At 39.3% G+C, this 19,731-nt stretch overlaps 1 protein-coding gene across 2 annotated transcripts; it reads right to left on the bottom strand.

The window, feature by feature from the left end:
* Positions 1-943: 943 nt before the first annotated feature.
* Positions 944-19,414, bottom strand: tbc1d22b (TBC1 domain family, member 22B). Of its 2 annotated transcripts, XM_015046029.1 has the most exons (14): positions 19,109-19,414; positions 15,248-15,304; positions 13,655-13,844; positions 13,385-13,550; positions 11,691-11,858; positions 10,565-10,635; positions 10,216-10,344; positions 10,041-10,106; positions 8,878-8,992; positions 7,391-7,497; positions 7,238-7,313; positions 7,028-7,155; positions 5,115-5,210; positions 944-4,017 (listed from the first exon to the last, which is right to left on the bottom strand). In XM_015046029.1, the coding sequence occupies exons 1-14, from the start codon at positions 19,162-19,164 to the stop codon at positions 3,889-3,891; spliced, it is 1,554 nt and encodes a 517-aa protein (XP_014901515.1). In that variant the 5' UTR covers positions 19,165-19,414; the 3' UTR covers positions 944-3,888. The 2 variants fall into 2 exon arrangements, with proteins under 2 accessions (XP_014901515.1, XP_014901516.1); XM_015046030.1 differs by lacking the exon at positions 15,248-15,304 and having other exon boundaries at positions 19,109-19,413.
* Positions 19,415-19,731: the final 317 nt, after the last annotated feature.

The following is a 19,731-nucleotide window of genomic DNA, read 5'->3' as shown; positions in this document are numbered from 1 at the left end:
AAACATGGAAAGTGGTAAAGCTTCCCATTGGCTGGTGGAACAAAATTACCCCAAGAGCTCAGTGAAGAGTTATCCAAGAGGTCACAAAGGACCCCAGAGGAATATCTAAAGAACGGCAGGCCTCTCTGGCCTCAGCTAAGGTCAGGGGTCATGACATTGTAAGAAAGAGACAAAAATGGCCTACATGGCAAAGTTCTAAGATGAAAACTTTTCCAGAACTCACCTTAATGATCCTCCAGACTTTTAGGAGAAACATTCTGTGGACAAAAGTTGAACTCTTTGGAAAGTGTGTGTGCTGTTAGATCTGGCGTAAAAGTAACACATTTCAGAAAAACATCAAGTCATCAGCAAAACGTGGTGGTAGTGTGATGGTCTGGGCTGCTCTGCTGCTTCGGGACCTGGAAGATTTGCTATGACAGTGGAACCATGAATTCTGCTGTCGACCAAAACATCCTGAAGAAGAACGTCTGTTCACCTCGGGCTGAAGCCAACTCTACTCCTGTAGAAACCTCAAGTTACAATTTTAGGGAAAGACAGGTTGGGCTAAACTGATTTTTATTATTTGAGTATTTTGCGCTGCTGAATTAAACTCTACTGACCGTCACTCAGGGACAGGTAAACCCTCTTGCAGACAGTGTGGAAAAACCTTTGTCTTCACATAGTTTTAAAAAAGAACATATGAACTTTTATTCCATAAAATCTGTTTGAATATTATTTTATACAGGTTTATTATTAATGTGCATCTTTTATTTTAGCTAAAATCATAATATAAACTTTTACACTTTGTGCATTATAACAAAATCCCCATGAAATGCACAAACAGGACATGAATACTTTTAGGCCAATTACTTTATGGTTCGACTCATTAGATCCAACATGCAGACTGTTGAAAGCCTCAAAGGTTTTTGATGAAAACTTCACATTCAAAAACAAGACACCAAAATGAATAATAGCAATTAGTTTAATATAAACAAAAAGAATGAATATACAGCAGGAACTGTAATGATTTATTCATTTAAGGCTAAAGCCAGTTCTGACAACCGAAGCGCCTCAAAACATTTTGCGTTGGCCCACAACATATTTGGCTTCATATGTTGAGTCCACATCAACGCTTCATCACCCCTAACTAACATTTAGTTCTTCACATCACATTTTTCGAGAACAAATGACATTTAAGTACGTCGGCGTGGATCGAACAACACCGTCATGGTAGTGACAATCAGCGGACTCGCCTGAATGAAGGAATGAATGTGGTTTTAAGGCTACAGGCAAACTGCAACACTCACAAGACATTCAGAGTACTCCATGAAGATGATGAACCTCAGTATTAAACACTAACTGTACCCTAAGTGGTGTAAGACGGAGCCAGATCGTCTTGGGAGTGAAATGAGGTTTAAGTACCGAAGCATGCCTAGTCGCACCTTCAACTCTGAAACTCATCAGCTGACAGAATTAAAGTGTGAAATCTTCAGGACTGCAGTCCAATGTTTACACTCCATCAGAGGTTTTCATCCAGACTGGCTCTGGTTCACGAGGATGAAAACAAATGGTCACATAATACAGAGCATTCATGCTGTAAAGCTGTGCCGTTACCACACAGTAAATAGACGAGTGAGAACGTAAATGTTTAAAACGACAACATTGTATGAAACAAACTTGGATCAGAAAAAAAAAACCAAAACAAAAAAACCCACAAATACAAGTTATAGAACCTTCCAGGAGTACATTGCAAATGTTCAAAACAAAGGCATCATCATGGATGTTCAGCTGCTCTGGGCTGTGTTCAGTAGCAGGTTAAGACTAAACGTCCTTCAGTACCAACAGGCATGAAAAAAAAAAACAAAAAACAAAAAAAAAACAACACTAATTCCGTTTTACGACTGTAGAAATGATTCTTACTGGAGTGGAGAAAAGTTCATCGTGCCAGAACCGAATGAGGAATCACTGGTCTGGGAGGATGCACCGTTATTTTACTACATAGCAAATATAAAGCAGAACACAGACGACTAAATGATTTTAACAGCGGAACATTATGGCTTTTAAAAATATACCTTGAAGCCGTTAAATGACTTTGCTATCAACAGCATATATTTTTAAAATCAAACAGAAGAAACAATTCTGGATTCTGAGTGATTAACATTTCTAAAGCAAGAACAAACGCAGGTTTCTGTTAAAAATAATTTGGAGACCTCAACGACACATTGCATTGTTAAGACGGTGAGATCAAGGTGTAGTTTGGCTAAATGTTGGTTGGTTCCCAGTTCGCTGGGTCTCAAAGATATGAAGGCTTCTAAAAGAAAGTATTGAGAAACTAGACTTTACTAGAAGCAATGTGCCTGGAAAACAGAAACTGATCGAGAAAAGAAATTAGGGATGTACCAATTGCAGTTTTCTGGCCGATCATCAATATTTAAAGTCTGACCTTCCAATTCAGATTTTTTTTTTCCACACTGATGGTGAAGCAGAGGTCAACTCCTCAGGAAATGTATCGCTGGGTACTTGTCTTGTAAAATCAATACATCATAGATTTAGCAATGATGAAGTCATTTCAGGATGACGATAACGCATCTTGTTGCGTAAAAAAAAAAAGGCAGATCAGCTAAATTAACATGCTGGATGTCAAGCCAAAAGAAAATTGAGGGTAAAATAAAAAAGGCTGTGCACAACAAGTCTTTCTCCTGTAACTTTGATCTGCCAGCTGCTCTCTGATGACCTTGATACGAGACGGGAACCCCGTTTTCATACAGACTCCCCATGTTTTTGATTCAGGATTCCACGAGTTCCCTCTACTAGAGCTGAAAAGAAGAAGTGCCGATAATTACAACAATTTCACTCAGCCATGTTTCCCAAAGCAAAAAATGTTCAGTTTTTCTGTCACATTTGAATTAATTTTCTGGCTACAGATTAAAAATGAATGACCACCATGCAACAAAAGTGATTCCATATTGGTCTGCAGGAGTTATAACTCAGTGGCATCAAGAAGAGTCGACGCATTTCGTTTTTTTTGAAACTAAAATTGGGTAAAACGTCGCATTATGCTTTATTCACAACCACTAAGTTGGGTTAATTTAAAAGTCACCTTAACTAAAAGTTGTACTTTTAGTTGAGGTGACTAACTAAAAGTCTAACTAAAAGTTAAGGTATTATTTAACATACCTTAACCTTTAGTTAAGGTATTATTAAGGTAATTATACCTTAAATATAATTTTATACACTGAAAAGGGAAGCTGAACCCTCTAGAAGTTGATCAAAGTGATTCACAGCCAGGAAAGGAGCTGGGTTTTCAGCTTTTACCTAAGCAAACTAAAACATGAAATGAAACTCAGACATTTCTTCTACAATGTAAAAACGGGAAGGTAATTCAGTCCAAACCCAGGATTTAAAAGGCTGATTGTTCCCAGCAGATTTAGTCGGAGGGGAGGGGAGTCGGGGTCTTCGTTGTGCTTCCTATTTAGAACAGTGTCTGACTTTAAGCTTAAAATGAGGGGGAAAACAAACAGTAGTTGCTTGGTTCTTACAGTGTTCCTTTTGTTTTAGAAAAACAAATATAAAATAGAATCTGCAGATGCCACTTAAAAGGAGGATTTCACAAACATTCACCATCCTTTAAAATGCCAGCATGTTTTTCTGAGGAGGAAAAACTAAATACATGTGGTTGATATACTGTAACAGTCTGCTGATGCAGTACAGCACGTCGTCTACTGCATGTAGTCCAGGAAATTCGCCGGAGCTTCATGGCTCCGCTCAAAAATCCGAAAATCACAGCGAGACTCTGCAAACTTCATCTTCACAGCATAAAGTTAAGTTTATCCCACCGTCGGTCTGATCAGGGTTGCACCAAAAATACTGCTCAGGTCCTCGCAGTCACAGGCGCGTTTGATTCGTTGCCTATCTCTTGTAATGGTTGGGGGCGTCCGCAAACATGTACTTGAGTCTGTAGGCTTCGGCCAGGAGGAGACCCACTTCCTCATTTCCCCAGTGGATGGTTGGGAGGTTCTGTAGAAGCATCAGGAGGCTCTGAAGGAAAGAGACAAATTATGTGCTGACATATGGAGGGAAATGCAGCGTGGAGAAGACGCCCTGTCGACCCAACATGCGTCTTTGTGATAAAGTTGGCAAGAATTTATAAATCTTTAATCGTGTAAATTAAAGATTTATATGCAGACAGACGGGAAATAAAGAACGTAATCTTCTTGTCAGGAAATATGAGGATGTGCAGCCGTACGTGGATGAGCCTCAACAACAAAATATTAAGCCGAATAAATGAAGTCGTCGTAAACAACTTACTGGTGCTTAGAGCAGAGATGCATGTACGTCTGTGCAGCATGGATTTGTGACGGATCTTTGCGTTTCCATTACAAATGTGTGCAAAACTTTGATATGCCGCCCATGTTGAAAAAAGTAAATTTTACAATTGTGTTTTTCCATTAAATAAGAAATTAAATTATAATCACACGTGAGTTTGTTCATGATAAACGTCATTACATCTGTTGCTGCCATGATTTTTAAACAGCTACTTGAGATGTATAAAAGTATTTCCATTACAGTTTTGCAAAATAAATCTATTTTGATACGTATAAAACAAAACAAAACAAAAAAACAAACTTTATCCCAGCTTAAAAACTTTTTCTAAACTGGTGTGTTTCCATCCAGCAAATTTATTTTCGCACTTTCAATTTTTGCAATTCGATGGTTAATGGAAACACAGATGTTAAAGGAGCACTGGTTCGGTGTCAGAAGATGGAACAAACACTTGGACCTTGGTGGGGGATAAAATTATTTTTTAACACAGTGAGATGGATGATGGTCGTTTTAAAATAGATTACCAAATATCAATACATAATTATTAGAATTAGAACCAAAGTTTGAGGAATGTAATAGGCGGAACTTAGAAGTGAATTTCATAGCAGATCTTTGAATAATCACTCTATGCTAGCAAGCTATTAGCTGACTAGCAAGTTCAGAGACGTTAGAGTAACAGGATGTTTTACCATTTCTCGTTTTTCAAGAGTCTTTTCAAAAATAAATATGAGGAAAGTTTCTTCAAATAATTTCTTTTAAATCATCTGTTTTTTGCATCGTCGTTAAATAAAATCAAAGACTCCCATCAATACCTGAAAGTCAACCATGCAGAGGATTTCTTTGCGCCACTCGATGAGAAATGCAGCACACACATACAGGTGGAAGTGGGAGAAACCTTCAGCTTCAGCCTGTGGAAAGTACAAACACAGCAGATTGTTACAACACACCTTTACCCAGAAGTCTTTGCTGCAACACCTGGAGATAAATCGGGAGGAATTACAGACTTAAGGTCCTTCGGTGAACAAAGGACCAAAAACATTTGTCTTTGAATAATCACTTTATGCAATGAGTAATTCTCAAAGAATCTCTCCCATAGAAAAGTGAGTATGCAGTACTGTATACTGAGTTCTGTCAGACTATCAAATATTAGCTATGGAAAAAATTAACCCCATCTCTGAAATGCAGTGTTTGAGTTCACTCCTTCATTGGCTTTGGTTTAAACCAGGACAAAGTGAGCTGCAGGATAGACTGATATTCATATAAAGTGGAGTAAAATAAAGTCTTCTAGGATACACATGATTTAAAACAACAAAGATCGAGTTGGATTTATTCCATACAGTTTATCAGCTGTAGTTCTAGAACAAGTTTGGGACCGATATAGATATTATTGGGATCAGTGCATTTCTAACAACATGCAGCAGCCTTCTTTCAGCCAGCTGAACAGCAGTGTACAGAATGTATTCATTGCTATCCGAATGCAATCAGTTCATTCAAGGCCAAAAGTTGTGCGAATGAGGTCTCCATTTTAATCAGCTGATTTTCCACCTCAGAACCAAAAGTGTTTGGGTTTAACTAGTCGGTCCGGTTGTGCATATGTTTATTCACAATATGAGGCAAATCGGAATCATCAGGCAAAGAGACAAACATCCCTGTCCAATCGGCTGCCAGGCTCATCTGATGCAGATCCCAGACGTGAGTGTGTGTCTACAAAGATAGCAACACTCCAATACAAAGGCCGGTGCCAAACCCATAGCAGATAGAGAGGGGGGAAAAAAAACTGGATAATGAGTAGAAACAGAAGAACATTTACCTCTTAGGAACCATAATCACAAAAACTAATTTGGTATATGGGTGAGAAATAATAGCATTTTTTCTTTATAGTTCTTTTCTTCGTTTTCCCTCTAAGCAGATCGTGTGTAAACCAGCGAATCATCACCCTCTTAAAGGCTGGAGTGAAAACTAGATCTCTAAATGGAAAGCTGAGGCTCAGCTCAGCTAAAAATAAAAATTAGGCGTGTTTGCTTATCTGTAAGCTCCATGAAGGTCCATTCACTGGGGCAGAGCTATGCCAAGACTTTTAATTGGTTGGCCTAACACTTTATCAAGAAAAAAGAAAAAGATTAATATGACGTCAAGAGCAAGAAGCTGATAGGAGCTGAGAAATGTACCAGATCATTTTCAGTTGGATTTCATTATTTATTTATTTTTTTTCCAGTTTATTAGTTTTCTACCAACACCAGATCAGTGACTGTCCAGGAGCATGTCCAAGGCTGGGGCACACATTTCATGTCTTAAGACCATTAGTGTGAAATCCTCAGTTGGTTAGAGCAGAGGAGGCAGCTCTAACACTGATTGGATTTCTGCATGTTCTAGATCAGAGTTTTCCTGTCCTGACCGACAGGCCTGCCCGTCACTGATGTGACCGTGACCAAATCTAAAAATGTTCCTCACCGTGTTAACAGGTTCTGTGATTGTTCTATAAATGAACTGCTCTGAAGCAGGAAGACGAGTAAAACCCAACGGACGGGGAGTCTACGCCTCCATCACCACTAGAGATGCATCCATCCAATATCAATATCTGCATCGGTAGTGAAAATAGTGGATCGCTGCTTCCCTAATCACTGCTGGCACAGATTTCCTTCGTGCATGAGCACGGTGAGGAATACTGTGAGGAATACCGTGAGGAAGACCTGAATATCTAAATATCTGAAGGAGAGAACTCCACCTGGTAGGTGTCCCACAGACGAATGGTACAACGAAGTGGCAGCTCCCTCATCAGCAGGTTGTTCATCCATCGAAACGCAAACTGCAGGTACTCCACCTCGTATTTCTTGAAATGATTGTGAATATCCACTGAAGACAGACAATAAACAATTTAAAAAAAAAAGATTTCTCATGATTTCTGTTGGACTGAACAATTCGCTCATCTCCTCACCATCTATCCGGCTGACCAGCTCCTCCAGCGCCTTCACCTTGTTCTGGATTCCAGGCTGGGCGAAGGTGTAGTTGTCCTGGAAGGTGGGCCATGTTATTTGACAGGAACACAGACAGACGACCTGCAGCCTGAGAGCCCAGCGTGCGTCCTCACCTGTATGCCGTCCAGCAGCTTGCTCATGCACCAGAAGCTGTCGGCCTCGATGTTCCTTTGGGTCTCCAGAGGCAGAGCCGCCACGTCAAAGTTCTCCACATCTTCCGCTAGGATGAGAACGAAAAAAATGAAAAGATTTCTTGTACAGTAGCAAGATTGTAAAAGGAATCAGCTCATTTTCAGCTTGACAATTCAACAGTGCTTATTGGTCCCCCAAAACCCGATGAAACGCCGGAAAAGTCTACGTCATGCTGCTGGCACTTAGCGACGACTCGTAGGCGGAAGCGACGGCGCCGCCCAACACAAACAACGACCCGGTCGGAACACGGCGCACTAAATAATAGAAGATAATTTAACGAAGCTTCGAGGCAGATCAATTTTCCTCAAGGAATTTTAATAATCGAGGTAGTAGAATCATTTGAGGAATCGTTACAGCCCTTATTGTTTATTTAAACTGGACCCTATAAAATCTATTTTATGCTTTTCAAAATTCCATTTCATGCTTTCATATTCCAATTTCATTATTCTGATTTCCTTTTTTTTTTTTCTTCCATTTTAACTGCATTTAAATCAGCACAATTATTGTGCGAATGAAAACAATCCAGTTTCAGAAATATAACAGACTGCTGTGGTCAACAGAACATTTATTTACAAGGTGTTAAATAATTGTTTCCCCTCATTTCTTTGAAGAACTCAAACACTGAATGTTGTTTTTAGCATAAAAAGGAAAATCTCCCTTTTCAAAATGCTTTGGAGTTGAACTGAATACCAAAGTACTTATCATATTAAAAAAAACTTCCATAATGATCAGGATGTTTGTTCATTTTTATTTCTTCCAACTTCCCTGAAGTAATGACTGTCTGTGTTTTGGCGTTCAGCCTTCATGTTCCTGCGACTGCATGGGCACAGGTCATTCGAGCAACACTTTTAGCTGATAACGTGAAGAGTTAGGAAGTGCGCTTTTATCAGCTTGAGCTTTCGGGCAGAGCATGCTGACTTTGGGAACGTTTAAGCATTTTGGACATCTCAGGATTAAATCTCTCTCGAGAGCCAAAATGCAATTTGCCTTGAAAAAGAGATACATTTTATATAAACGTATTAAATGAAACATATTTTGAAAAGTAAATAAGACACACATTAACTAAAGAGAAGGCAGGAGACTGAAGAGGACTTTTATTTATATAGATGGACTAAATTGAACATATTTTGGAAAACTAAGTATATAAAGTCAAAGCTATTTCTGTTTTCAGATTTCAGATCAAAATGGATCAAATTTTTGCAAAAGAAAAAAAAAAAAAGCTTTTGTAGAATGAGGCCAGCAATGTACAAGGAGAAACTTCGACACCCTAAATACAAGAGAAACTAGAAGCATCTAAAGTCCAGACATGCAAATCGAAGTTTTGCAAAAACAGAAAATTCATCACTCAGATCAGGGCATCTCTGTATTTTAAAAAACATATTATTCTCATGAGCATAAATGAACTTACTGACAAACTCGGACAAGAAGACGACAAAAAAAGGTGTGACCAAGTCATTGATGCCTTGGACGTATCCGCTGGCTGGATGACGGATGGCCCAGATAAACAGAATCCGCTCAAATACCTGAAGACAAAATGACAAAACTCTGTTTTAAAGGAACAACATGCTGTGCAGAACAGAATCCTGTGTCCTGTTTTCACTTTGCTGTTGCAATTTTGTAGCCGTTTCTCAGGGCTGAGTTTGTTGCTACATCCCAAACATTCAACCAGAGTCTAAATTTGACTGTTCAAACAGTCAAATTTAGACTCACTATCTACAAAGTTTTGTACAAATCTTTACAATTTTTGATTGTAGCTTCATAAAATGAGATTTGAGGAACAGAATAAGCTCAGTCAAGCTTCGTCTCAAAGTGAACTTCCTCTTTTTCTCCTCAGTGACTCAGCAACACAATATTTCACCAACTTCCCCCAGTTATAATGTTTTTTAGTAGTATTAGGTCTTGTCATCTGGTAATTTGAAGTGTTATTGATTTTTGATGTGTGAAGCTGATACTTCCAGTCTGATGAGTACGATTGTGAAAGCAAGCAAGACAAAAATGACCAATGTTAAAAGTCTTCATCAAATATGTATTATGTGTTACATTCCTAAGAGGAGCAAAGAAACTGCTGCAAAGTGAATTAGTTGTGTCCTCGGTTTACTCAGAAAGCTTTCAGAGCTCTACAGTTATCCAGGCTCTAAGTTCATGAACATTTACTGTAAATCTGCAGTACAGATTCAATTGTTATAAAGTTGGACTGAGTTTGAAATGAGTTAGTTTAAAAATGTCTATAATACAAAATAAAGGTATTTTAATTTTTATATACAGTATATATAGATTTACTTTTCAGCTGTAAAAGCTGAATATATTCAGAATACACATGCATACATTTACATTTTCTTGACAAAATGTCACAAACACATGTAAATGTAGAAAAAAAAATGAAACCACCAACTTATTATAGAACATATAAGTAAATTGTGTAGATGTAGTTTTGTTAAACTGAAATGAAACTTTTTTTTAAGCCTTTATCTTTTTCAGGTAGCAGAGCCAGGAGAGTTTTTGTCCTGTAGTACCACTGATGTAGAGCTGGACCTTAAACTCTCTGGCCACTGGATTTCTACTGGACCTCACCTCTTGGACTGCAGGCTGCTGGAACAAAGGGATGAGCGGGTTGGTTCTTGGAATGTCAATGTGGATCTGCCAGGAACAAATAATGAAACTTAGGCGACGGTAGATAATCTCAGCTTTTCTAATTCATTTGAAGCGATAACATAATGCTTCCACACCACACAGATGAGATCTTTACCTGTCTGTATGTGTCTTTATAGTGCTCATCTGTTCTGGAGTGATAGTATTGCTCTATGAACCCAAAATACTCCTCTCTCTTTCTCTTCAGGACCAGCTCTCTGCGCTCCTTGTTGGCCGGCAGGTAACCCTGAGAGGAGCGAGAACAGAAAAGAAACTTTTCTTTCCGGGGAACAGAACAAGCTGGCCGAGGGAGATAAGAGCAGAGGGAAGATAAGGCTGCCGCTGAAACGCACAGCTGCTAACACCAAACGAACAGGAATGGATAAACAAACTAAACAAAAAATGAAGCTCTAAGTGCTGAATTGTGAGTTATGTGATGTTGCAAAACTGAAGGTCGTAAGCCTTACAGAGAGAAGCCTCCACGTGATTGGTCGGACTTCTCTTGGTATTCCCGACCAGCTGTGCTTCCGCAGTTCTTCTGTGATGGCAGAAAGCAAAACAGGCCAATCAGATCAAAGCTCGGTTTCACATTAAGTCCAGAGAGCGGCTGCTTCAGCTGGCTGCAGGTCAGAGGGAGCTATATTCAATTCCTTTTCTTGAACAATTTTCATTAAGGACTTATTAAAGTTTTCCTCACAGACGCTGGATGATATGTGGAACTTTTATCTTCCCGTTTGATTCAACTTTAGGGTCTATCTGGAGGAGAGATTACAAAGTTTTGCAATAATTGTCAGAGTTCAAGATGTATTTAGTGTGAAGCTCCTGACCTGCAGTCACTGAAGGTTCCACTCAGACTGGGAACAGCAGCATTCTGGGAGCTTCTAAGAGGCCATTTAACGACCACAAATAAATCCAACGACTGATCCACTGGATGGATGATATTTTCCATAGTGCAAAGTTATGGTAAACATAATTATATTTTAGTTGAGTGTTTACCTGTCTTAAAAAAAATTATAAACCACATTAAAAACAGTAAGGGTGCACTGATTGCAGTTTTCTGGCCGATCGCCAATTACAGATCTTTAAAAAATCATAACCTATCAATTCCAATTTTGCCTAGTATTGATTTTTTTTGTCTGAAATTTTACAAAATATAGTAAGAAAGTTGCTGAGTTGGCAATAGTGGGGTGATTATTGTTAACTGCAAACATTCAGACTTGACCTGTTGGGTGGGTCGGTCAGTCAAACAGCTCTCACGGCAGAGCAAAAGAGGACAGTGGTTGATTTTTAGACATTTGTGAAGGTAGGTAAGATCAGTAAGTATCGGCTGATCTCCCAAAATTAAGGAACCTGGCACCAATTTAACAGTGCACTCCTCAAAACAACAGAATAAAATGTATATTTCCAACGAATCAAAACCTCAATATTACACAATAACGCTTGTGAAGTTTATCCGACTGTATTTTCTTATTTGGGTGGAACAAAAACACCATGTGTGATTTCTGGACAGGCTTTACAGAACAGATGGGGCATCGCTGAGCATGTGGAGCTGAGTAAGGCGGCACGCAAACGTCTTTCCCTCTTCAACAGTACCTAGGTCAGTGTTGGGACTGGCCAGCAGCTGCTTGAATTTATCCAGCCGGCTTTTCTCCCGCACCGTCATGGGTGGAGCCCCTGACGCGTTCTGATCCGAGATACGAGCCACCAGAGGGATGATGGGACGCACTGGGAGAGACTGCTGCTTCTGCAGTGAGGAGCGGACTGAGGAAAGAAAACAAACAAACAAACAAACAAAAATGAATATCGGTAAAATTCTCTTCAGATAAAAGAACACAGTAACTGAACAACCACTGTGTTTTGGTTTTATGACTTAAAATAAGATCAAAGGATTAATTCGCAAGAGCCTGAATATTCAGCATCCAGGTGACGTCTGAGCAGAGGTCCAGGTGTTCGGTGAACAGCACATAACTATTCATGTGGCAGATGCTCCTCAACGTGAAGCTGTGCATTATTCAAGATATTCACCCAGCAACCCACAATGTGCCTGCAGGTCACAACACTAACACACTACTGTGCAAAAAGTTTCAATCCACATATTCTATTGATGTACATTTCAAAGCAGAGGGGAAAAAAAGTACATACCTTCATAGAAACATTTACACAGTACGACATACAGTACCTTGGAAAAGTATTCCCAGCTCTTATACTCTCACCTTTATATTCATGCTCAAGAAAAACACAAACTTTAATCTATTTTAACACAACATCTGTGCTAAGATGTGTTCAGGATCAAATTTTGAAATGGCTCCGTTGGGTTTGGTGACATATTGTCATCTGGGAAGGTGTTGGAGTGGTTTCCTGTCTACAATCACCAAACACTCAGGTACTGCAGTTGAAACCTGTGTATGTGGGAGATCAGTCAATAATTCAGAGATCAAGGCTAAAACATCACGAACAATGGAGATCATTCACACCTATAGCGCTCTATAAGGTCATATGCAGCCATGTGTCTCAGCAGGGGTTGGCACTACTACTTAAAAAATTAGTTTTGCCAACATTAAGCGGTACACCAACATGGTATTTAGCAGAAGCTCCTGCTAACGCACTGTTGACATTATTTTGACATGACTTTATTTTATATTTATTTCTTGTTTGAAATAAAGTTATTAGAGGAAAAGAAAAGAGAGAACAAGAGGAAAGGAAACTGAACTGCTGCACCCACTTGAAAATAAGAGCATGAATATAAATGTCCAAGAAGAAATAACAGCCAAAACGTCAACATAGATGTCGAACTTTATTCAGCTGAAAGTTTATTTATTGGAATTAACTGATTGATTCCTTCATACTTTTTGAAAGATGCTTTGTTATTTATGTCTTACCCAAGACATATTTGTCTTGGGTATAAAAGCTTATACCCATATAAGACATATTTGTCTTGGGTAAGCTTTTATATTTAGACTCCAAGTCACTAAAAATCTGATTTGTTACCCAGTTTTGTAAATCAATTTGGACTTTCTTTTTTTTGTCAGAGAACATTTCCAATGATTAACAGCATACCAGCAGCAAAAGAAAACTCCTCAAACACCTCCGGTATTTAGTGGTTGTGTCTGTGGACTGGGACGCGTCGTGTCAGGTATATATTTAAGTCCCCATAATCTCTACAGACCTACCTGCAGTGTTAAGTCCCTTCTAACAAAGTCCATAATTAGCTTCAGCATGAATCACAGCAGAGGCATCTGAGGAACTCTTTAAGCAGAATGAATTGCTGCACGATATTTACAACGCACCTGAGGTCGTGTTGAGATCTGCGTCACTACTAGACTTCACAAATTTGCCGTTGACACGCTCACACTCTGAGCCGTCATCCCTTTGGGAGTTGTGACCCTCGTCCCTGGGTGGAGTCAGTATGTGAGGCAACACAGGCTCCGTTTCACCCGTCTGATGCCGCAGTTGCTAAGTGGACGCAGAAACAAACAAAACACACCTGGATGAGAATCTCTCACCGTTCCAGACCAGCCTGCAGTTTTTCAGTGAGAAACAGGAGAACTTGTGGATACCTGGTTGTGCACAGACGTCAAGTCCTGGCCTGAAGGCGTAAAGGAAGCTGAGAAGGGTGTCCCGCAGAAGTTGTCATCCTCCTCATCGTCAATGTCCCAAGCATCGTTTGTGCTGCAAGCAAATTCGTGGAAGCTGCAAGCTTTTTTAGACTTAAGGTTGTTGAATTTTGGCTTTGTGTCTTTTGGGTACCTGCAGGTTGGAATAATGAACAAACAGGAAATGAAAAAACGATGTAAGACCTGGTAGATCCCATTGATGGATGAATTTGTGTTTAGGGGGTAGGAGTTTATAAGTTCTCACTTCTTCCTACCCCATTTTGAGCATGATATGTTAACTGAAACAAAAAATCTGTATTTTCTCTTCTTTTTTATGCACTTCTTGTTACTGGGCACTATTTTATTTTTATATTTGTATTTGTATCATGTTCGAATAAAATTTCATTTCATTTCATTTCATTTCAATTTTGATTTATACTAAATTTTGGAATAATGTCTAATGAACCAAGGAATCAGCTGGTGAGGGGAAAATCAGACCATCTTTTTGGCTTACCAGCCCTGTTTAGTTATTGACTGACTGGAATCTAAAAAAATAATCAAAAAAAAAACCCTCTTGGCAAAGACACTACAAGTACATACTAGGGCCAGACTAAAAGTTTTTTTTTTTCTAAATTATGAGATTAAAGTGATTTTATTTATGACACAAAAGTCCTAATATTAGTAAAATAAAGGTAAAATATTACCAGATGAAAGTCGGCAAAGCACAAGAAAAACAGTTGTTTTAACAAGAGCAAAGCTTTTATAGTCATCGAGCTGTAATGTGACCAGATCGTCGAGTCTGTGGTTCACTTAGAATAGACTCAGTCGTTGCTCAATCCTTTCAAATTCCTGCAGATAATAATTTGATGCTGATGTGTTAAAAGATTAAGTATGTCCTATTTGTAAAACCGAAACCAAAGTACTACTTCATAACATGCTCTTCATTTTAATCTCTCATCTTTCATGAAGGAGTGATCATAAAATTACTACTTCATTCTTCTAGTATTATGACTTTCTGATTACATGAATTTATTCTCATTAATTTGACTTTATTGTTGTATGACTTCTCGTATTATTATGACCTTATTCTGGTCATGTTATGACTTTATTCTCCAATTATTCCAACTTTTCCCACGTACTATTACGACGTATTCCCGTAATATTATTACCATAACAGCTCATGGCTGAAAGCCTAAAAAGAAATATTCTGCACTCTGCTTAATCATTGACATTAAAGAGAATTTGGAGTTGGCTCTAATCTTTATTTTTCCCTTGGAGTATTTAAAAAAAAAGAAAGAAAAAAGAAAATAACAGATCTGAATTAAGAAAAAAAAACCTAACTGATGTATTTCAAAATAATGCAATAAAGAAAAAGAAACATGAAATACCGGTTCCAAAAGCAGAACTAAAGCAAAATGTAGTAATTGGGTCACGGTTTCACAGCATGCAGTACACAAATGTACTCAAAACATGGAACGACTGCAAAGACCAGTAAAAAGGGCAAATTAAAGGTGTCCACGTGGCATGCAGCAGCCCAGGCGTGCACTGAGCACTTACGTGCGTCGCAAACGGGGATCGAGAGGTGGATGCTGTGCTCCATAAACTGGCTGCACGCTGTGGATGATAATGTAAAAATGCAGTCACCTCGACGTGGAAAAACACTTGTAGCTAACCTGAGGGTAAGTGTTCACATCCATCGTTTAATGATTGCTCAGAAGAATGCTGGCGGTGGCACAAACTGTCCTTCATGGCTTTTATTCCCCCCCCCAAAAGCTCATTTATTATCTCAATTGTTCTAAATATATTCTATGTTCTAAATATATATTTGCTTTTCCCACTCATATGTGAGAATTAAATCAGGAAGCGAACAAAGTTGGGAAGAAGAGCCAACATCAGCGGTTTCCACAGTTGGGTTTGAGACCCCATCTGCTGTCGGGTGTAATATCGAAGTCGGAGGTCTTCTTCAAAAACCATCTTCAATGACAAAAATGACAATTTGTTTTCTATAAATGTTGAAAAAGATAAAAAAAGCACAACAGTATAAATAGAAACTTCCTACTGACCAACATACTGGCTGTTGGCCCCGATTGTTTTCTCATTGTAGCACTTTTTAACTACGGTAACTTCGTAAGAGTGTTTACATAGCAACCAGGAGTCAGGGTCACTGAACTCTCCTGTTTTCATTTTGTGACTCAGAAGCTGAAAACTTTAGGAAGCTCTGGCCTACATGCTTCTGTCTTATTTCATTTTTCTACATATATGTGATGATATTTTTTTGACGCTTGGGATATTCCTCTGAAGGTATTTTTAATTTTGAGTGACAGGTTCAAAGCCAGAAAGTGTTGTGTAAAATAATGTTTGTTTAGTTTCAGTATTTTTGTTGACCACTCTTTCCTCTGAGTCAGACTGTAGTTCTGCAGTAAACAGAAGTAGCCGACAGCTTGCAGCGCGGCCATGTTGTTCCCCTCCCTGTGGTGGGCAGTATGTTCCACAGACAGCACAAACTTAAAGCTCAGCTTTCTATTTCCCTTCCAACTCTCTGGCAACCGGGAGCAAACAAGGAAAAGTCACAATTCCCACTTCTTCCTTTGTTTCTTCAAAGAAATCCAAAGAAATGTGGCCCCCCTCTTTAACCCCGTAGTGCCTTATAAAACTCTCCACGACTCTTAAATCAAGGGTGTCCAAAATCTGGCTTGGGGGATATTTGCCGCCCTTGTAGTGATTCTGGGCAACCCTCGATCGCAACACAAAACTGGCATAAACTTGGTTTCCCAGCTCAAGGTAGGAGGTTAAAAAAAATCTAAAGAATTTTAATCAAATTCCAAAAAAAGATGCATACGTATTAAAGTCTTCTAAAAATGAAATGTACAATACAAAGTACTCATTCTTCAACAACCATGTTTTATCACTTTTATGTTAAATTAATATAAAAATGGGTCTGGCTCTGGACTAAACCTGGCTAAATAAAATTATGAAATGAAAATCACAGGAAGTCTTGTTGCAGTTTGCCACAAACCCTGTAGGGGACATAACAAGGTATAAAAACACAATTATCCCTTCTGCTAGAAAACAACAACATGACCACGAAAGACTGATCTGACTGGCAGCGTTTTATTGGAATAGCTTACAGTAAGCCTTGTGGCTGGGAACTGGAGCTGCTGGTTATCTGGCAGTGCCAGAGTCTGTTGTTTACAACTGTCACGCTGACTTTATCAGCAGCAGCAGCGAGGACAGGGAGCGAGCGCAAACCCCCCAGTCTTCCTGTTCAAACATCTGTTGGTGTCCAACCTCCATGGTTAGATCCGTCTGTGGGACACAGAGAGAGAGTCACGCCCTCTCCTTGGTGATCTTCTCCTCTCGGGTTTCCCAAACAGACTCGGCTCCCGTTTTCTTCCTGCCCCGCCCTCTGACAGTTGAAACCAACACATCAGCTCATCAGTCAGTCATAAAAACATGCAGCTCAATGTAGGTGAAACACACAGCTCAGCTCTTCTTAACGAGGTCCAATGAGTCCTGATTGCTGCGTGTGCCAGAGGAACTGCAGGTAGAACCTTAGTGGGTGGTTGTGATGTTTGCTGGTTCCAACTGTAAGGCTTATATTTGAGATGACAAATGAAAAACGCAGCAACGAATCGGACGCACATCCATTTATATTTTGAATAATTCTTTGATTTTTTTTTTTAAGTAAAAACCAGGTAATTTAAGTTTCACAATTTTATGTACATACATATTTTTGTTTAAATAAATGGTGAACCGATCGGCCGGCCGGTTTATTGGCATTGATTTCCCTAATGTTGGGAGATCAGCCGATACTTCCATGTGAAGCCAAACTTTTCCTCCAATCTTATCTACCTGATAAAAAAAAACCAAAAAAAAAAAAAACCCAAACCCACCGTCCTCTTTTGCTCTGCTGTGAGAGCGGTCTCACTGACGGACCTGCCCACCGGGTCATGTCTGCATATCTGCAGTTACTAATAACGACTCCACTGTTACCAATTCAGCAACATTTCAGACAAAAAAAAGAATTGGTTTTAACCAAAATTGGAGTCAGCAAGTCATACTTTGTAAAGATCGGTACTTGGCCAGAAAACTGCAATTGTTGCACCCCTGGTTAAAATATAAATTGATTCCATTCGTTTATACCCAAATATCTCTAACAAAAATCACACAATTATCTTTACTATAGTAAAATCCAGTCCCTCCAGTTGTTCTTGATTTCTGCAATCGTGGAAATTCACGCAAAATCAGCAAATCCCTACGTATTTTCATGCTACTGCAACATTGTAAGTAATTTTGAGAATTTGAGAATTCATTAGCAAAAACATGAGTTTAAAGTGATCCTAACTCCCACCTGTGACAATATTTCTTACTTCTTGCCACACTTCTGCCTCAGCCTTACTTGTCAAACGTTTACCATCATATGCAAGCGTGGGAAGAAATTATTTTGTGTAACTCACGATAATATACTTTTGGAAGAGGTTTATTGAGGAAAAACTATGCAGAAATATTTATTCTTGCCATAAAGCTGGGGTCAAATTGGCAGATTTAGAATTAAATTAATTTTTAGCTATTTATTTATTTTTTTTTACCAACACGTTTCTTCTCACTAATAGTGAAAAGATTTTAGAGTCTGGCAAACAATTTGTGGTGGCTGACAGACAGTGTAGGAGCCTTCTTTCAGCCAGCTGACAAGCAGTGCATAGCAACATTTATGGAGGGACACAAAATCACAACAGTATAAAGGAAATTTGTTGCAATTTTTAAACTGTAACTTTTTAAAACTTAGTATTGATGCTGGCAATCGGCATGTGGCTAAATCAGCCTGTGACTAAATGTTTTAAATGCCCATCGTCTGCTGTGTTTGTTTCTACAAAGAAATCACTTACACACAAAGCTATAACTCGTAATGATAATTGGGGGGAGGGGGTTAAAAAAGAGCTTAAAGCGTTATTTCACTTCATGACCCTAAATGGAGGCTCGCTGAACTCCAGTTTAAAGCGGCATTTATAAATGAGGGTGAATGGAGTCCATTGTGTTGCAGCAGCTGTCAGCACAGACCCAGGAAGCATACGGCGGGCGGATGGTGACAGATGACACCCCCACTTTAACACAAACCGCAGAGAATAAAGTGATGGAGCTCAGTCATCTTTTAGCTGACAGCACAATCAAATGAAACCTCTCTGACGTGCTACAGCAGATTGACTAGAAACGAGAATAATTTGCGCATTTAACTATAATTACTTCAGGCAGTTACGTCAACCGTTTAATGTCAGCCAAGGATTCTGTTCCCACACATATTGAGCTTCTCTCATTGTGCGCCAAACACGACTTTCCTGTAGATTTTCCTGGCTACAATAGTCCGGCCGAAAAGTTAGCACTGGAAGGCAGCTATGTTTTGATAAGAATGAGACAACCAACCTTCCGGGAACCTTAGTGTTTCTCCTCCAGAAATTGATCCTGTTGTCGGTGGCCATACTCGGATAGCACAACCCCCTTCAGCCCAACACCGAGCCCGGCTCCGCGTACCATGAAAGCGCAATAGGGCAAAGGGGAAGGGACGGCTTCCGTGTTTCACAGCGCAGCCCCGCTCAGCTCTCTGTGGAGAGTTCAAATGATCCGGAGATAAGGTGATATCTATCGTTCTGCTGCGAGGATGAGCAAAGCCGCTCACTGGAAGCCGCCATCTTGGGGAGCAACGGTCGAAGCGCGTGATTGGCTCGAGGGTCGAACAGGTGCGGTGAAGGTGGCCAATAGCAGCAGATGTTGTGCTGGGAAAAGGAGGAAGAAGAGAAAGAAATTAGTAATACAAATGACCAACAGACAGAGAGCTGGGTAGAGTAGCGAAAAGGTGTACTAAAGGAAGAGTAGCATCATATTTTTACTCAAGTAAAGGTGAAAAGGTGAAAAGTCCCGTAATTACTCAAGTAAGAGCACAAAAGTATCTGATGTAATATTTTAAAATATAATGCTGACAGACAAATATATAAAGCTGTAATTATTCTGGTATTTTAAAACCCAAATTATGCCACAACATTACATAA

Source organism: Poecilia latipinna, unplaced genomic scaffold (assembly GCF_001443285.1).
Source record: "Poecilia latipinna isolate Pla-1442-1.1 unplaced genomic scaffold, P_latipinna-1.0 Scaffold762, whole genome shotgun sequence".
Lineage (NCBI taxonomy): Eukaryota > Metazoa > Chordata > Actinopteri > Cyprinodontiformes > Poeciliidae > Poecilia > Poecilia latipinna.
This window is presented reverse-complemented; position numbering and strand designations above follow the sequence as displayed.

What these genes read in the sequence shown, in the direction of transcription:
- tbc1d22b (XM_015046029.1), bottom strand. Translation starts at nt 19,164, where the DNA reads ATGGCCACCGACAACAGGATCAATTTCTGGAGGAGAAACACTAAGGTT. An exon ending in CTTCTTGTCCGAGTTTGTCA is followed by an intron (nt 7,498 to 8,877) that starts GTAAGTTCATTT and finishes TTCTCATCCTAG; the next exon opens with CGGAAGATGTGGAGAACTTT. An exon ending in GCTGGTCAGCCGGATAGATG is followed by an intron (nt 7,156 to 7,237) that starts GTGAGGAGATGA and finishes GTCTGTCTTCAG; the next exon opens with TGGATATTCACAATCATTTC.